This window comes from Bos indicus x Bos taurus, chromosome 6 (genome assembly GCF_003369695.1).
Source record: "Bos indicus x Bos taurus breed Angus x Brahman F1 hybrid chromosome 6, Bos_hybrid_MaternalHap_v2.0, whole genome shotgun sequence".
In the NCBI taxonomy this organism is placed as follows: Eukaryota; Metazoa; Chordata; class Mammalia; order Artiodactyla; family Bovidae; genus Bos; species Bos indicus x Bos taurus.
The window spans coordinates 97,489,176-97,509,229 of NC_040081.1; the positions used below are offsets into that span (position 1 = coordinate 97,489,176).

General features: G+C 43.9%; 1 protein-coding gene across 1 annotated transcript in view; it reads right to left on the reverse strand.

The window, feature by feature from the left end:
* Positions 1-16,984: 16,984 nt before the first annotated feature.
* The window catches only part of LOC113894462 (placenta-specific gene 8 protein-like), a 30,803-nt gene continuing 27,733 nt past the window's right edge, over positions 16,985-20,054 (reverse strand). The window contains exons 4-5 of the mRNA XM_027544916.1: positions 19,366-19,480; positions 16,985-17,186 (exon numbers count right to left, since the gene is read on the reverse strand). Of these exons, the coding sequence (XP_027400717.1) occupies positions 19,376-19,480 (105 nt within the window). The 3' untranslated portion in view covers positions 16,985-17,186; positions 19,366-19,375. The remainder of the gene's footprint in view (positions 17,187-19,365; positions 19,481-20,054) is intronic.

Below are 20,054 nucleotides of genomic sequence, written 5' to 3' on the forward strand. Positions count from 1 at the left end.
ACACACGCCCGCTGCCCCCGCCCCGCAACCCCGGGGCTGGACCGTCTCCCTTACACGGTTTCATTCTATGACTTCTGCACAGTGAAGTGAAGTTGCTCAGTCGTGTCCAACTCCTTGCGACCCCATGGACTGCAGCCCACCAGGCTCCTCAGTCCATGGGATTTTCCGGGCATGAATACTGAAGTGGGTTGCCATTTCTCTGCACAGCTTCCTCCTAAATCCTCCCCTACCCCGGCCTTCTGTCTTGCCTCTCATCTCAAGAATGTCAAATTGTCCAGTATTTCCTCTGTGTCTTGTTGACCTAGGCACTATTTTCTTGCTGACAAGCCTTGTTTGGTTGGTTCTACTGATTAAGTGAATTCTATTTGTCTTCAGTTATTATTTACTGTCCCTTTCTGTTATTTTTCTTTCTAAATATTGTGTCATTTTCTTGGAAAGATGATACACAAAATTCAAGAGCTATAGAAGAGTGCATTGTGAAAAGTAAGTCTCCTTCCCTCTCCGGTCCCCCAGTTATACTGTCTCCGTGTATAAAGACACGATGCTTATATACAATGGCTGTGTGCTCCTCCTGGCTTTGTTTTTTGTGTGCATTTTTGTCAATCTATCTTGAAGATTTTTGTTTCCCACAAAATCTAAGGTACAAAATAAATCCCAGTAGGTACAACCTCTACTTTTCTAAAAAAGCATTTTATGTGTCTTGGTTTATAAATTTATATACATGTTTTAATCATTTCTTTTTTTCTCCCTGTCCATTGAATTAAATAATTCCTTGTAGTAGCTGCCCGTGTTTTAGAAAAGCATAATATACCCATAAGGCCTTGTGCGTGTGATGGTAGGAGGGATTAAAGGAATGGAGTAGGGATGAGAATGCCATCCCCTCCACAGCATCTCATCTGTAGGGATGGACAGGGGTGGAAGTAACCGCACCATAGTGAAGAAGAGGAGTTGCAGATGGAATCTTGCAAGCTCTTGAGGCCTGAAAAGATCATGGTTTCTCTGTCTTACCAAATCTAGTTCAAAATAAATGTTTGCTTTTTGAAATGACCCAGCATTTATATGTGCAGAAATTCAAAGGCATTTTTAATTAGCCAAATCTTAGACAAATCATGAGAAATACCTTGTTCCCTTTCTTTTCTCTGTGTGTGCCCCTGCTTTGCTTGGTCCTTGGGTATGTGCTTGGGCTGGTGGCTCAGAGAATAAAGAATCTGCCTGCAGTTCAGGAGACTTGAGTTTGATCCCTGGGTCTGGAAGATCCCTCAGAGAAGGGGATGGCTACCCACCCCAGTATTCTTGCCTGGAGAATTCAGTGGACAGAGGAGCCTGGGGGGCTACTGTTCATGGGGTCAGAAAGAGTCGGACAGAACTGAGCAACTAACACGTTCACCTTTTTTCACTTGGGACATGCTTGGTCATCTTTTTGGGTCAGCCAGCACTGGTGGGATAATCAACACCAGGCACGTAGTGGGTGTCACAGAGCTCTGAGAATGCAGAAGTGAGCAAGACAGAATTCCTGAGTCTAGGTCATTTTCTCAGGGAAGACCAACAGAAGGGCAATTTTAATTCCATGTGGTAAGTGCAAATGGGATGCTCTAGCATCACGCTGGAAGAGTTTTAACCTCTGTGGGGTCTAACCTTAGAAGAAGGGGATGACAGAGGATGAGATGGTTGGATGGCATCACCGACGCAATGGACATGAGTTTGAGCAAGTTCCAGGAGATGGTGAAGGACAGGGAAGCCTGGTGTGCTGCAGTCCGTGGGTCGCAAAGAGTCGGACATGACTGAGCGACTGAATAGCAACAGACCTCATTAATTATGTGTCAGTGCTCAAGGATAAGTTTATTGACATAAGCTAAAAGTATTTTATCACAAGTTCCTGTTACCAAGTACATGCACATAGCAGATCACATTTCCCAAAGATAAGAATCCACATGCTTGTCATAATCTTCTCACAACTATGTGACTGATAATCTCATTTCACATGTAAGGGTCTATGTCCCTCTCTTTGAATCTGGATAGAGGCTTGTGGCTGCTCAACCAATGGAGCAGCAGTGGAAACAATGCCATGTGTCTTCCAAGCTCAGTCATATAAACGATCGTCTCACCCTCTGTGCTTGTCCCTGGAAAAGTGAAAATATTGGTCACTCAGTCATGTCTGACCCTTTGCAATCCCATGGCCTGTAGCCAGGCTCCTTGGTCCATGGGATTCTCCCAGCAAGAATACTGGAGTGGGTAGCCATTCCCTTCTCCAGGGAATCTTCCCAACCCAGGGATTGAACCCAGGTCTCCTGCATCGAAGGAGGATTATTTATCATCTGAGCCATCAGGAAAGCCCCACTATATTTTGATGAAGACCAAGCTATATGGAGAGGCCACATGTGTGTGCTCTGGCCAATAGTCACAAAGCCCTCAGTCAACAAGTCGGCACCAATCACCAGATATGTGAATGAATGAACTTCAAATGGTCCCAAATCCTGGCCTTAGAGTCTTTCAACTAGAGATCAGATATGATGGAGCAAAGATAAGCTGTTCGCATTGATGCTACCTGAATTCCTGACTCATAGAAACCATGAGGTAGAATACATGATGATTGTTATTTTAAACCCGTAAGTATAGGAAAATTTTGTTGTGCATGAACAGATAACTAATACAATGCACAAAGCTATTCATGAGGATTTTTTTCATTTTTGTAGAAAGATGTGAGAAGTTGGAATGATGTTGAATATAGTCATCTTTATGATCTGCAAAAATATGAAATCTTAATACTTTTCTTTGGATGTTGATGAATAAAGTGACATTTTAAAATTATTGTCTAGTAAGGTGCTTTGAAAAACCAAAACCAGGGTAGCTGTCATAAACAGAACTAACATTCATGGACAGCAAGGAGATCCAACCAGTCCATCCTAAAGGAAATTGGTCCTAAATATTCATTGGAAGGACTGATGTTGAAGTTGAAACTCCAATACTTTGGCCAGCTGATGCAAAGAACTGACTCATTTGAAAAGACCCTGATGCTGGGAAAGATTGAGGGAGGGAGGAGAAGGGGATGACAGAGGATGAGATGGTTGGATGGCATCACCGATGCAATGGACATGAGTCTGAGTAAGCTCTGGGAGTTGGTGATGGGCAGGGAGGCCTGGTGTGCTGCAGTCCGTGGGGTCACAAAGAGGTGGACATGACTGAGCGACTGAACTGAACTGAACACTCATGTAATTCACCCAAGACTTGAGAGCTCAGAAATTGAAGTAAACTGGGATTAAGCATACAGAATGGCTTCACTGGTGACACTAGTGGTAAAGAACTTGCCTGCCAATGCAGGAGATGTAAAAGACTTGGGTTCAGTCCCTGGGTCGCGAAGATCCCCTGAGCGGGGCATGGCACCCACTCCAATGTTCTTGCCTGGAGAGTCTCATGAACAGAGGAGGCTGGTGAGCTATAGTCCATGGGGTCATAAAGAGTCGGACATGACAAAAGGGATTTAGCATGCAAAGCCTACAGGTAATGAGACTAACCACAGAGCAGAGTCAAGCTTCCACTAACCCAATAAGCCACAATATTCACACTCTGGCTTGTCTCCAGGTCACCAGTGTGCTGAAAGTGCGGCTTCCCTCCCCGCTCCCCACCCACCCTGCTTACTCCTCTGAGTGTTTTCTTGCAAGGTGGGGTTTGGAAATCAGGATTTCTGCAGTCTTCATGCAGGTTGACTACAGACAGCGCAACTTCATCCTATATTGGAAAACCTGTTTGAAATCTGGCAGGGCAGACAGCTTAGGCAGCTCAGGGGCATTGGCTGAGCAGAGGGGAGCCCATCACTGTGGGCGCTCCTAGAGTGGGGCATTCCCTCCAGTTTCATAGAGTGACTGGCCCCTTGCCCATGCTGCCAAAGCAAATCCTCCCATTCCAGACAAATCACTCATTTGAGAGTTTCACAAGAAATTTCTGCTTTGTTTTCTTCTGTTTTTTAATGAGTAGAGATGGGAGAACTTGTACGGAGTGAGCAGTGTGCGTATGTTAGTTGCTCAGTCACGTCCAACTCTTTGTGACCCCGTGGACTGTAGCTTGCCAGGCTCCTCCATCCATGGGATTTTCCAGGCGGAAATACTGGAGTAGATTGCAATTTCTGTCTTCAGGGTGTCTTCCCTACCCAGGGATTGAACCTGAGTCTCCAGCCTTGCAGGAACAGTTTTTACTATCTGAACCACAGGGAACTTGTAGGGAGTGAGCAGAGATCTAGAGAAAGTACAAAGGGAAACATTCCTGGTACAGGAATTGTTGTAAAGGTTATTTGCTTATTCTACAACAGCAGATTTGAGTTTAAGCTCCATGATAATAGAGTCTTTTTTTTTTTTAACCTAGTGTGTCCCCAGAGCTTCAAATAATGCTTGGCAAATGACAAGAATGATAACAAAGGCAACTAACTTTTCTTGGGCATCAGGAAATCAACACTGAATATTCACTGGAAGGACTGACGCTGAAGCTGAAGCTCCAGTACTTTGGCCACCTGATGCCAAGAGCTGACTCACTGGAAAAGACCCTGATGCTGGGAAAGATTGAAGGCAGGAGGAGAGGGGGGCGACAGAGGGTGAGATGGTTGGATGGCATCACCAATGAACATGAGTTGGAGCAAGCTCCAGGAGATAATAAAGGACAGGAAAGCCCGGTGTGCTGCAGTACACGGGATTGCACAGTCGGACATGACTTAGCAACTGAACAACCACGTGTTTGATACTCTTCTAAGCAGCTTATATATATATTTTCATTATATCTTTACATCAGCCCTGTGAAGTAGGTACTAATATTATCCTCATTTTGTGAGTTCAAAAACTGAGGCGCAGAGAGGCACATGATAGGCACTCTGTAAATACTTGCTGAATGAATTGTTTGTGGAGTGCTTCCTGCATGCCAAGCTATCTGCGAAGCTCCAAAGAGGGTACAGAAATGAAGAAGACAGGATCCTTTCTGTGAGATTCCTGATCACACTGCTGGGAAGGTGGACAGAGCCTGCCTCCCTCCATCCCCTGCCTCTCATCCTGCCATGAATGATATTCTTGGCTGAAGCTCTGAGAAAGCAATGCAGGTCAGCACGTCTTTAAAAAATGACCCAAGGTAGAGATGACAGCCATGTCCTGTAAAATGCCAGATGATAGTTTATTTCTAAAGAAATGCAGATAACTAAGCAATCAGTCTTTTGCAAGTGATTATTCAGTAGAGTGGGCCCTTGGGACTTGACAGTGAGCCACGCCAATAAGGCTGAGTTCGTTTGAGGGACCCAAGGGACGTTTTCTTCGGTTTAGTTCTCTTGTCTCCCTCCTACCTCCTCCCCTTGCCCCATTCATTTTTCTGGGCTTTATCACCCTCAACATGTAGAAAGGAATGATCCAGCACTTTCATTTCCCCAAGATGTTTACCCTTCCATAGCCAGCTCCAGGGGAAATCATTTTCTGTCCTTTCCCAGGCTCCTGCAAAATGAGAGAAGCTCTCCAAAAGGTCTCTGTGCGCGTGCTATGTTGCTTCAGTCCGACTCTTTGCAACCCTAGGACTGTAACCCTCCAGGCTCCTCTGCCCAAGGGATTCTCCAGGTAAGAATACCAGAGTAGGTTGCCATTTCCTTCACCAGGGGATCTTCCCAACCCAGGGATCGAACCCACGTCTCTTTATGTCTTCTGTGTTGGCAGGAGTGTTCTTTACCACTGGCACCACGTGCTCAATCTGAGTGTCTTCATGTTATTTGATTTCTCACTTTTGAAACACTCTCCTTTTTTATCTTCCTTGGTTTTACTCTCTTTTTACACAAGCTGTTCCTTCTGAGTTTTGGTAACCTTTCCTTTTGTTTTTAGATTTTTTTTTTTTTTTTTGATGTGGACCATTTAAAAAGTCTTTATTGAATTTATTACATATTGCTTCTGTTTTATATTTTGGCTTTTTGGCCTCAAGGTGTGTGGGATCCTAGCTCCCTGACAGGCATTGAGCCCACGCCCCTTACCTTGGAAGGCGAAGTCTTAACCAAGGACTGTCAGGGAAGTCCCTAAACTTTCCTTTTCCAGCTGATTTCCCAATCTTGGAGTTCTTCAGTGCTGGCCCTCAACCCTCCTCTTCTCTTTTTGCTCTTTCTTGCTGATCCATTCATCCCCATGGATTCAAGTGTCGTGGAATCCTAAATTTGTGTTTCTCCCCTGAGTCTCTCCTTTGACTAACAAACTCTTGACATCTGCTCTCTTGACTCCCCTTGGATGTTTCACCTCAAGCTTAACAAGTCCCCAAAGAGCTTACAGTGTTCTTGTTCTTGAAACTCTTTTCCCACCCTACTCCAATCTTCTCCATTTTGCTTAGTGGCTCTCCCTTCCAGCTGGCTGCTTATGCTAGAAAACAAATTATCCTGAATTTCTTCCTTTTTCACATCCCTCAGTTAAATCCATTAGCATTTAGCTTTTCTTGATTTTGCCTTTCAGAGTTTGGACCTACATGCTTTTGAAAGCTGGAAACCTTGAAAAATGGCTTTCTTCTAGCTGCCAGAAATTTGTATTTTTGCTGTCAGTAAAAATTGCAAATTCATGGGGAAGAGTCCTCTTTTGTCCTGGAAGAGATACTTGTTTTCAGTTTTAGGGGAAAGAAAGTCATTTCTTGGTTTGAACAAATCATCAGAAGTTTTAAAAGTATTAATGTATCTTCATCAGACACATCTAAAGGAATGAGAAGAAGATAAGTGGTTTGGTTTTAAATGTAAGTAACCAAACAGTTGATCAAACAAGTCAATCTTTAGGGAAATCAACCCCGAATACTCATTGGAAGGACTGATGCTGAAGCTCCAGTTCTTCGACCACCTAACGAGAAGAGCCGATTTGTTGGAAGAGATCCTGATGCTGGGAAAGATTGAGGGCAGAAGAAGAAGAGGGTGTCAGAGGATGAGATGGCTGGATGGCATCACTGATGAATGGACCTGAACTTGGGCAAACTTTAGGTGATGGTGAGGGACAGGGAGGCCTGGCATGCTGCAGTCCATGGGGCCTCAAAGCATCTCACATGACTGGGCGACTAAAAAACAACAATAACAACCAAACAGTATTATCTGAAACTGAATCTGCCAAATAGGAAGTGTCCCACCCACCAAACAGGGAGTGCTACCCCACCCGTCATCCTTGGGTTGCTCTAGGTCAGACTGAAAGATTCCGTACTCATTGTATCTGGAAGGAGAAAAACAACTCAGTTAAAAAATGGGCAGAGAACTTGAATAGACTTTTTTTTTCAAAGAAGGCACACAGATGGCCAACAGGAATGTGAGAAGATGCTCCACATCACTAATCATTAGGGACATCCCAATCAAAACCATGATGAGACATCACCTCACACCCATCAGAACAGTCAAAAAGATAGTAAACAATAAGCTTTGGTGAGGATATGGAGGAAAAAAAAACTCTCGTGCACAGTTGATGGGAACGTAACTTGGGTATAGAGTTTCAGTTTTACAGGATGGAAAGAGTTCTGGAGGTGGGCGATGTGATGGCTGCTCCACAATGTGAATGCACTTAATACCCCTGAACAGTGCACTTTAAAATGGTAAATTTTATGCTGTGTATTTTACCTCAATAAGAAATATTGGAAAAAAGTAGTGGTAACAGATTTAAAAGCTGCTGCCACATGGAAATTTGTGGCGGAATGGAACTTAACTTCTAGCTCTGAAGAAGAGGTCCTGTGAAAGCTTGAGACAGAAGAAAGTGAGTGAGGACAAAGCTTGGGGGTTGCCTGCATCAGGTGGTAAGATGATCTGGACCGGGCTCCAGCTCAGAAGTCTTTAGGGACATTCTCTACCAGGAGAGCACTGCAAAAATACCTCCCCCAGAAGAAACCCCCTTGCAATTCGGAGAAGAAAGCAGCCGCTGTAGAATGATTCTGTAGAGGGTGGAGAAAACTAGACTGATTCATGGGAGGATGAGATTGTGGGAAATGCAAAAAATGACTTGTTATAGAGGGATGGGAAGCCTGTCATGCTGCAGTCCATGGGACTGCAAGTGGCTAACACCACTCAGCCACTGAACAATGACAATATTGTGTTATGCCTTGTTCCCAAGATAGGATAGGATAGGATAGAATAGGAGTAGAATAGAATAGAATAGAGGTTTTGTCCCTACAGAGAGAACCAGCTTGCAGGGACACAGGATTCAGAGCAGAAATGGAAAAGAAAACTAAAGTGGAGAGGACTGAGAAAGGAAGCAGAGGGTAAAACAGGGTCAGTTCAGTTCAGTTCAGTCGCTCAGTCATGTCTGACTCTTTGCTACCCCATGAATCGCAGCATGCCAGGCCTCCCTGTCCATCACCAACTCCCGGAGTTCACCCAAACTCACGTCCATCGAGTCGGTGATGCCATCCAGCCATCTCATCCTCTGTCGTCCCCTTCTCCTCCTGCCCCCAATCCCTCCCAGCATCAGAGTCTTTTCCAATGAGTCAGCTCTTCGCATGAGGTGGCCAAAGTACTGGAGTTTCAGCTTCAGCATCAGTCCTTCCAAAGAACACCCAGGACTGATCTCCTTTAGAATGGACTGGTTGGATCTCCTTGCAGTCCAAGGGACTCTCAAGAGTCTTCTCCAACACCACAGTTCAAAAGCATCAATTCTTCGGCGCTCAGCTTTCTTCACAGTCCAACTCTCACATCCATACATGACCACTGGAAAGACCATAGCCTTGACTAGATGGACCTTTGTTGGCAAAGTAATGTCTCTGCTTTTGAATATGCTATCTAGGTTGGTCATAACTTTCCTTCCAAGGAGTCAGCGTCTTTTAATTTCATGGCTGTAATCACCATCTGCAGTGATTTTGGAGTCCAAAAAAATGAAGTCTGACACTGTTTCCACTGTTTCCCCATCTATTTCCCATGAAGTGATAGGACCAGATGCCATGATCTTCGTCTTCTGAATGTTGAGTTTTAAGCCAACTTTTTCACTCTTCTCTTTCACTTTCATCAAGAGGCTTTTGAGTTCCTCTTCACTTTCTGCCATAAGGGTGGTGTCATCTGCATATCTGAGGTTATTGATATTTCTCCCGGCAATCTTGATTCCAGCTTGTGCTTCTTCCAGCCCAATGACAATATTGTGTTATGCCCTGTTCCCAAGATAGGATAGGATAGAATAGAATAGGAGTAGAATAGAATAGAGGTTTTGTCGCTACAGAGAGAACCAGATTTCCAGGACACAGGACTCAGAGCAGAAATGGAAAAGAAAACTAATGTGGAGAGGACTGAGAAAGGAAGCTGAGGGTAAAACAGGGCACCCAGCTCAAAACTTCAACCCCAGTGCTGTAAGCATGGCCTGTACCTGAGTTACCACCTTTGGGCTCCTTCAGTGACTATCGACTGGGAAGGGTACTGGTCTCACAGCAGAGGGACAACCTGCATCAGAAAAACTTGCGGTCCTTTTTCCTAGAGACCGTCATACAGAGTGAGGTAAGTCAGAAAGAGAAAAACCAATATTGCATATTAACACTATCTGGAATCTAGAAAAAGGGTACAGATGAGCCTCTTTGCAAAGGAGAAATAGAGACACAGAAAAAAATGTATGGACACCAAGGGGAAAGGGGGTGACTGGGAGAAATTGGGAGATTGGGATTGACATATACACTTACCATGCATAAAGCAGATAACTGATAAGAACCTATCGTACAGCACAGGAAACTGTCCTTAATGCTCTGTGGTGACTAGAATGGAAAAGAAATCCAAAAGGGAGGAGATTATATATGTATGTATATGTATGTATATATATATATATATATATATATACACATATGGCTGATTCATTTTGGTGTTAGTAGAAACTAACTGTAAAGCAACTACATTCCAATAAAAATTAAAGAAAGAAAAACTTGCTGTCCTTTAAAAAATTCAGACTCCTGGATCCCACCGTAGATCTGAATGAGAATCTCTGGAAGAATAGGCGATTGTTATAAGCTTCAACCACATTTATGCTCTGAAGTCTTTTCAATGTCACCAGGAAGACTTAGCTGGAACTATGGAATTTATGCCATTATAACTGACAACCTGGGCTGGGCACCGTTGCCATTGCTTTCACTGCTTTGCAGTGCATGGAGCACTTCAAGGCATCTGTGCTATGCTATGCTATGCTAAGTCACTTCAGTCGTGTCGATCTGTGTGACCCCATAAACGGCAGCCCACCAGGCTCCCCCATCCCTGAGATTCTCCAGGCAAGAACACTGGAGTGGGTTGCCATTTCCTTCTCCAATGCATGAAAGTGAAAAGTGAAAGTGAAGTTGCTCAGTCATGTCCGACTCTTAGCGACCCCATGGACTGCAGCCTACCAGGCTCCTCTGTCCATGGGATTTTCCAGGCAAGAGTACTGGAGTGGGGTGCCATTGCCTTCTCCGCAAGGCACCTGTGGCAGATTGCATTTTCCAAAATGGCTACAACAGTAGCTCTGTCTCTTACATTCTTCAAGCACTTGGCCACACTCCGTTAAGAGTTAGAGGAGGAGTCCCCAACCTCCAGGATCTAATGCCTGATGGTATGAGGTGGAACTGATGTAATAATATGGAAATAAAATGCACACTAACTAACGCACTTGAATCATCCCAAAACCATCCCCCCAACCTCCATCCATAGAAAAATTAGTGTTAGTCGCTCAGTTGTGTCCAACTTTTTGCCACCCCATGGACTGTAGACCACCAGGCTCCTCATCCATGGGATTTTCCAGGCAAGAGTACTAGAGTGGGGAGCCATTCCCTCCTCCAGAGAATCTTCCTGACCCAGAGATTGAACCCACATTTCTTTATGTCTTCTCCATTGGCAGGCAGGTTCTTTACCAACTGAGCCACCAGGGAAGCCCCTTTGTCTCTCACAAAACCAGTCCCTGGTGCCAAAAAAGTTGGGGACTGCCGAGTTAGAGTCTGGGGTTCTTTAAATAAGAAGTTGTTCTTGTTTTCCCCGGATGCAATAAACTTTATTTATTTATTTATTTTTTTAAAAAGTAAGAGTCTGTGTCCACTCTCTCTTGAAACCAGGCAGACCTTTGCTACTTCCTCAATAAAGAGAGTTCAGCAGAAGTGAAGCTGTGTGACTCCTAAAACTAGATCATAAAAATGTCACTCACTTCCGTATGGTTTTCTCAAGATGCTTGCCCTGGACACCCAACAACCCCACGGTGACACAGTCCGAGCAGCTGGTGGCGTGGCTAATGTGGAGAGGAACCCAATCCCTTAGGCTCAGGCCCGGCTGAACCACAGCCAAGAGGCAGCATTCTTTCCCAGCCCTGGTTGAGCTTCCCCAGTTCACACTGCGTGAGCAGAGGCAGAGTATCCTACCCAAAGTATGAAAGTCACTCAGTCGTGTCTGACTCTTTTCGACTCTCTGGACTGTAGTGCACCAGGCGCCTCTGTCTATGGAATTCTCTAGGCAAGAATACCGGAGTGAGTAGCCATTTCCTTCTCCAGGGGATTTTCCCGACCCAGGGATCGAACCCAAGTCTCCTGCATTGGCAGGTGGATTCTTTACAATCTGAGCCACCAGGGAAGCGCCAAAGTATAAACTCTTTTTTTTTTTTTTAATAATTAATTTATTTTTGGCTGCACTGGGTCTTTGTTGCTGCACATGGGCTTTCTCTAGACGCGGCTAGCAAGGACTGCTCTCTAGCTGCTTCTCATTGTGGTGGCTTGCTGTGGAGCATGGGCTCAGTAGTTGTGGTGCATAGCATTAGTTACCTTGTGGCATGTGGGATCCTCCTAGACCAAGGATTGAACCTGTGTCCTCTGCATTGGCAGGTGAATTCCTATCCTCTGCACCACCAGGGAAGTCCCATAAATTATTGACTCTTGAGTAGAAGAAATGGCTGTTGTTTAAGCCCTTAAGCAGCAACAGCTGACTCTGATAGAGCATCCATGGCAGATAGAATGTGTGGATAATCATTACATACCCTGGACAAGTGAAATGAATTCTCTTCTGCTGTCCTTGGCTTTATCAATTTGTAGATCTTCTATTAATACTTGTCTTCTCCCCAACCTCAACCTCCTCTGAAGAGCTGCTCCTTCTTGTCTCTAGCAATTTGCTTCTAGCACGAAGTAGCATTTAAGGAGGTTTTGGTTTTAGGAGGTTTCCCTGGTGACTCAGATGGCCATCTGCTCGCAATGCAGAAGACCAGGGTTTGATCCCTGGGTCGGGAAGATTCCTTGGAGAAGTCGATGGGTACCCACTCTAGTATTCTGCTGCTGCTGCTGCTGCTGCTGCTAAGTCGCTTCAGTCATGTCCGACTCTGTGCGACTCCATAGACGGCAGCCCACCAGGCTCCTCTGTCCCTGGGATTCTCCAGGCAAGAACACTGGAGTGGGTTGCCATTTTCTTCTCCAATGCCTGAAAGTGAAAAGTGAAAGTGAAGTCGCTCAGTCGTGTCTGACTCTTTGCAACCCCATGGACTGCAGCCTACAAGGCTCCTCCGTCCATGGGATTTTCCAGGCAAGAGTACTGGAGTGGGGTGCCATTGCCTTCTCCGACTCTAGTATTCTAGTCCCTGGAAAATCCCAGGGACGGAGGAGCCTAGTGGGTTACAGTCTGTGGGAGTCACAAAGAGTCAGACACGACTGAGCAACTAACACACAGGGAACTGGCCTGGTATGAGGGAGCCTTAGCCACTGGGAATATATGGGATACAGCATAATATCAAGAGTGGGAAACTGAGACTACTAAAAACTGTCATCAGCTACATCAAAGATTAAAAAAAATTTTTTTATTTATCATAACTTTAAAGTAATTTTAAAATAAGCTACATGGGAAGCACATTATTTTGCTTAGTAGCAGAGTTCCACACCCATTCCAATCAACCTTGAGTATTATTGGAAGGACTGATGCTGAAGCTCCAATACTTTGGCCACCTGATGCAGAGAGTCAGCTCATTGAAAAATACTCTGATGCTGAGAAAGATTGAGGGCAGGAGGAGAAGGGGGCAACAGAGGATGAGATGGTTGGATGGCATCACTGACTCAATGGACATGAGTTTGAGAAAGCTCCGGGAAAATAGAGAAGGACAGGGAAGCCTGGTGTGCTGAAGTCCATGGGGTTGCAAAGAATAGGACACAACTTAGAGACTGAACAATAACGAGACCCATTCTGCATCTCTGGGACTATGGTTTCTGGGACTAGAAAGCTGAGATGGAACTAAATTGCTCTGCAGCAGAAAGGTATGTGGGCTTCACCCCCATGTTCACTGCAGCATTATCTGCTGCTACTGCTGCTAAGTCGATTCAGTCGTGTCCAACTCTGTGGGACCCCCATAGACGGCAGCCCATCAGGCTCCGCTGTCCCTGGGATTCTCCAGGCAAGAACACTAGAGTGGGTTGCCCTTTCCTTCTCCAATGCATGAAAGTGAAAAGTGAAAGTGAAATCGCTCAGTCATGTCTGACTCTTAGCAACCCCATGGACTGCAGCCTACCAGGCTCCTCTGTCCATGGGATTTTCCAGGCAAGAGTACTGGAGTGGGGTGCCATTGCCTTCTTAGCTAATACATGGAAACAACCAAGACAGATGCATGGATAAAGGAAATCTGTGTGTGTGGGTGTAAACATGTACACGTAAAGGCATTACGATTAGTGAAATACGTCAGACAGAGAAAGACAAATATCATATGATCTCACATACGTGTGGAATCTAAAAAACCAAACCAAATCAAAACCAAAAACACCCAGATTCATAGATACAGAGAACAGATTGGTGGGTGCCAGAGGTGGGAGGTGGGCAAATGAGGGTGGTACCAAGATACAAACTTCTAGTGAATAAGTCATGGGGATACAAAGTACAACATGCTGACTATAGTCAGTAACATTGTACTGCTTATTTTTGATATTTACTAATATGAGAAATCTTTCATATATTTGTGGTTAAGCCATAAAACAAAACAATTTATAAAATAGTAGGCACATCACCCCATATTGTCATAAGGAAAATGACTAGGAAAAAACTCCAAATAGTTTCATTTTGCACAAATGTCTTATCTGATTACAATTCTTGCCACCTCTTATACCTTTGAACCTAACCTAGTGACTTCTTGCCACAATATTTTCCATGTGCTGGGTGAGTAAGAAGGAAATTAAGATCAATATGATCTGTCTCTGTTTTCATGATGCTTATCAATTACCATCGATGCAGGTGTTAAAACAAAACACAGAAAGTATACTGTATTGGTGTTTTTCCTTCTGGCTTACTTCACTCTGTATAATAGGCTCCAGTTTCATCCACCTCATTAGAACTGATTCAAATGTATTCTTTTTAATGGCTGAGTAATACTCCATTGTGTACATGTACCACAGCTTTCTTATCCATTCATCTGCTGATGACATCTAGGTTGCTTCTATGTCCTGGCTATTATAAACAGTGCTGAGATGAACATTGGGGTACATGTGTCTCTTTCAATTCTGGTTTCCTCAGTGTGTATGCCCAGCAGTGGGATTGCTGGGTCATAAGGCAGTTTTATTTCCAGTTTTTTAAGGAATCTCCACACTGTTCTCCATAGTGGTTGTACTAGTTTGCATTCCCACCAACAGTGTAAGAGGGTTCCCTTTTCTCCACACCCTCTCCAACATTTATTGCTTATAGACTTTTGGATCGTAGTCATTCTGACTGGCGTGTATATGGAATTTAGAAAGATGGTAACAATAACCCTGTATACAAGACAGCAAAAGAGACACTGATGTATAGAACAATCTTTTGGTCTCGGTGGGAGAGGGAGAGGGAGGGATGATTTGGGTGAATGGCATTGAAACATGTATAATATCATATATGAAACGAGTTGCCAGTCCAGGTTCGATGCACAATACTGGATGCTTGGGGCTGGTGCACTGGGACGACCCAGAGGGATGGTACAGGGAGGGAGGACGGAGGAGGGTTCAGGATGGGGAACACATGTATACCTGTGGTGGATTCATTTTGATATATGGCAAAACCAATATGTGGAAAGTGCTGCACTCAATATGCAATATGCAATATGCACTCAATATGCAATATGCCGGCTCCCAGCACAATACAATATTGTAAAGTTAAAAAATAAAATTAAATTAAAAAAAGAAAAAAAAAAAACACAGAAAGATGAAGACTGCTAGGAAGGCAACAGACAGGGTATTCTGTCATTTTTTATAGCAATCCTTGGAAGCCTGAGCACTAGGGCCAGGTTTTAAAATTTGATGTATTAATTCTTGGCTGCACTGGGCCCTTGTTTCTGCATGCGGGTTTTCTCCAGCTATGGCAAGCGGGGGCTGCTCTGTAGTTGTGACGCGTGGGCTTCTCACTGCAGGGGCTTCTCTCGTTGCAGAACACAGGGTCCGTTTCCCGCAGGCTCAGTAGCTGTGGTGCATGAGCTTAGGTGCCCCGTGGCCTGTGGAATCTTAGCTCCCTGACCAGGGATAGAACCTGTATTTCCTGCATTGCAGGCGGATTCTTAACCACTGGACCACCAGGGAAGTCCTAGGGTTAATTTTTATAAGAAGAAAAAAAACTTTAGGGTACTGTCATGAGCAACAAAATAGGACTCAAACCCTGCTCTCTGGACCCAGCACTGCCATTCTGTATATATTGCTGACCTTGTAAATGCCATTTCACTTTTCTTTATTGCATACTTGAAAGTTGCTGAGAGAGTAGATTTTGAAAGTTCTCATCACAAGAAAAAAATCTTATAACTGTGCCGTGATGAATGTGAAGTAAAATGATTGTGGTGACCATTTTGCAATGTATACATGTATCAAATTGTTATGTTGTATACCCATGGACAGAGAAGCCTGGCGGGCTACACAGTCCATGGGGTCGCAAGGAGTTGGACATGATTGAGTGACTAAGTGCACACACACACACACACACACACACACACCCCTAATGCAATGTTATATGTCAACTATGTCTAAATTACAAAATGAAATAAAATGCCAAGTTAACCTGGGGGAAAAAAGAAAAGAAAAAGAAAGTGGAGTCCCTGTGGCTGGCTTGCTACCAGAGATGACTTGGGAGAGGACAGAGATGTGCAATGCGAATTTTAATTAGGTGGTTTGCTGTGTGGTTTATGGCACAAATCCTCCCTGTGTGTATAAAATCTACAGTAAACTCTGCATTGTTAGGCAATTAATTCCTGGAAATGATTTACTGTGAAGACCTGCCAAGGCCGATGAAACTCCCTGGGGGAGAAAACCACACTTTCCTGGGGTGAGGAGCCTTGCAGGGTAACACCTGGTCTCTGGGTGCAAGGAAAATCCAAAATAACAAAAGCATTTTGACAACATTTAAAACACTTTTTGTACTGGACATTTTCAAACTTATGTAAAGGTAGAAAAGTAGAATGAAGCATCTCTACATACTCATCATTCAACTTTGACATTTTGACAAACTTGGCTCATTTTTAAAAAGAAACCTATTGTATGCTATGTGGCAGCCTGGATGAGAGGGCAGTCTGCGGGAGAATAGTTACATGCACATGCGTGGCTAAGTCCTTTTGCTGTTCACCTGGTACCATCACAACATTGTTAATCAGCTATGACAGGCTCAGTTGCTCAGTCGTGTCTGACTCGGAGACCCATGGACTGTGTAGCCCACCAGGCTACATTGTCCATGGGATGATCACAGCAAGAATACTGGAGTGGGTTGCCATTTCCTCCTCCAGAGAATCTTCCCATCCCAGGGATCAAACATGTGTCTCTTGTATCTCCTAAATTGGCAGGTGGATTCTTTATCATTGAGTCACCTGCGTGCATGCTAAGTCACTTCAGTTGTGTCTGATTCTTTGCAACTCTATGGACTGTAGCCTGCCAGGCTCCTCTGTCCGTGGGGTTCTCTAGGCAAAAGTACAGGAGTGGGTTGCTGTACCCTCCTCCAGGGGATCTTCCCAATCCGGGGATCAAACTCATGCCACCTGGGAAGCCCCTAATTGGCTATACCCTAATACAAACAACAACAATAACAACAAAAACAGAAGCATATGGGAAAGTTAATTCCATGATGAAGTATTTAAAGACACAAGAATTGTTGAAGACACTAATTTTTAATGGCAGTCATCTTAGAGAGGAGCACTAGAAATGTATTTCTTTCAAAGCAAATCAAAAATTAAAAATGTTTTGAAGCCATATGATTAGCTGAATTAGTTTCTAAGGTTTAAGGTGAGATAGCACTGAACAGATGCAGTATTTCATTGCAGCATTTTCTTTCACTACCATGTGAACTTGACCTGTAGAAATCAGAAAAAGAAAGACCAAATCAATGAAAGAATTCCATCTTTACATTATCCTTGTTCCAAGTATCAAAACTTTCATTCCACTGCTATCTTACTGCCAAATTGCTACATATTTATTTATTTTTAAATATTTATTTATTTGGCACATGGCATGTGGACGCTTGGTTCTCCGACCAGGCATTGAATCCACGCCCTCTGCAATGAAAGTGCAGAGTCTTAACCACTGGACCTCCAGGGAAGCTCCCAAATTGCTACATATTTAAAATCTATATCAAATCATGACCCCTGGTTCAGTACAATTTACTCAGTTGGTCAAGAAGTTCATTCAGGTTTTTCCATAAGATTTTATGAACATTTTGGTCAACCCAATATTTGAATGAGTCACAACCACTAGCTAAGATTCAACGAGGTGTCTAGGTTAGAGCTTACTATGCTTCCTTGCTTGAAAGTTGCATCTATTTATTCACCCACAATAGTTATTAACTGACTGCTATGTCAGGTACCGTTGCTACGTTGTTAGGTAAACCAACAGAATGCTCTGTAGATTGCCAGAGACAATTTCTCTTATCAAATGTCAGTGAATCATCATTCACACTAAGGTAAGAGACTCTAAAAGGCAGAGATCCCAGAACAGTCTTTTTCATTAATTGGATAATGGACCAGTAAATTACCACATTCTATGTAGGGGACTACATAGATATTCATTGGAAGGGCTGATGCTGAAGCTGAAGCTCTAATAATTTGGTCACCTGCTGTGAAGAACTGAATCATTAGAAAAGACCCTGATGCTGGGCAAGATTGAAAGCAGGAGGAGAAAGGGATAACAGAGGATGACACGGTTGGATGGCATCACCGACTTGATGGACATGGGTTTGAGCAAGCTCTGGGAGTTGGTGATGGACAGGGAAGCCTGGCATGCTGCAGTCCATGGGGTCACAGAGTCAGATACGACTGAGCAACTGAACTGAACTGATGTCGGGGACTAGGGTTACTTTGGCAAAATTCTGAATTGCATTGGTAACAAATGGCTTTAAAGAAACGTCACTGCTTGGGAAGAGAAACAACAGCTGTGTCTCAGGAGGCAGGGTACAAGGAAGAAAAAGAATAAGAAAACTCACCATCTGGACTCTGCTTGTAAATGGGTTAAGCACATCAGTCATTGAGGAAAGCAGTCAGAAGACAAATACTAAGACACTAAAATGGCACTAAAAGAAATGAGCTAAAACGTTCATGAAGAGGACACAATTTTGTGCTGCATGTGGCAAAAGAGCTGAGAGAGAGACAGATTGTGCCCATGCCAACCGTTCACACAGATGAATGCAGTATCCTGATCAAACGCTGTCAGAGACCTCTCAGGAGATAGGACTTTTAGAGAATAGCCTTTTCCAGGTGAAAATAAAACTTGGATGATAAATTCCATGGGATTGGCAGCAAGAGACGGAAAGACAGGACTGAGTAAGCCATCATCCTCTTGCCTAAGAAAAATAGGAAGAACTAAGAAGATTTAAAATGTGACCAGGAGAGCTTAGGAAACTAGGCATAAGAGCAGTTGCCCAGCTTTGACAATATCACCACCAAAAAGGCAGTACTCTTCTTCCTAAACGGGAGCTTTGGGCATTTTAGATAACTGGTTGAATTGTCCACAGTTCATTCATAGAGACTAAGGTAGCTTTCTACCACTTTGGAGAATAAATTACTCTTTTAATATTGTGGTGTTGACAAGAACATATTACTAGATCCATTACACAGTCACGGTTAGTGTGACATCTCAGTGGGTTACTGTTGACAGCAGCCGACCTGAGATGTAGGCTTTGGGAAATGAATGTTCGGTTGTACACATATCTCTGGTACCTTCGGTCATGATGCTGTGAAGATATACATGGAGGGTATGGGGCACATTTATCTGGTACATCATACAGCCACTTCACCTGTGGCAGACATCCTAACAAATCCCAGAATTCTTTCCCATCCAATCAGGGCTAGCCCTCTCTACCCAGGCTCCCTGGGAAGCTGAGTCCCAACTGACTGGTGCAGGCTGGCCATTGAAAGTCATTTGCCCTCCCTTTGCCAAGGGCCATCTCATGGATCTGTGAGATAGAGGACCACAGAAATCAAAGATACCTTTGAGACTTCCTTTTGCTACTCACAAATCAAAGAAGTCCCGCTAACTTACCAAGCATTTTTTATAAAGCATTCATTGCTTTTCTCTTTTCAATATCTCGCTTGAGTTGACAAAGGGCACAGAGCGGTAAAAATGTCAGACACAGGCAATCCTTGCAAATGGATCCCTGTTAAAAAACAAACAAATGGATCAACAGGTAGCCTGTGAATAGTCACGCAATTCCCTGCACTTGTTTCACTTTTCAAACCTCTTTAAAACATACATTTTATGTCACTTGTTTATCATCTTATCGCTATTTTTCTTTTAATAAAAAAATCATTTATTTATTCATTTATTTTTGGCTCTGCTGGATCTTTGTCACTGCACGGGCGTTTCTTTAGTTGCGGTGAGCGGAGGCTACTCTCTAGCTGCGGCGTGCAGGCTTCTCATTTCAGTGGCTTCTCTTGTTGCAGAGCGTGGGCTCTTGGTGTGTGCGCTTCAGTAGTTTTGGCTCCTGGGCTCTAGAGCACAGGCTCAATAGTTGTGACACACAGGCTTAGTTGCTCCATGGCATGTGGGATCTTTCCAAATCAGGGATAGAACCCATGTCTCCTGCATTGGCATGTGGATTCTTCACCACTGAGCCATCAGGGAAGCCCATTCCTGTTTTTTTTTTTTGATGACCAAGTGAAGTTAACTGACTTGCTAACTAAATCACATAAACTGGTGGCAGTGACTGGTCTTTCTCCTCTCAAGCCAGT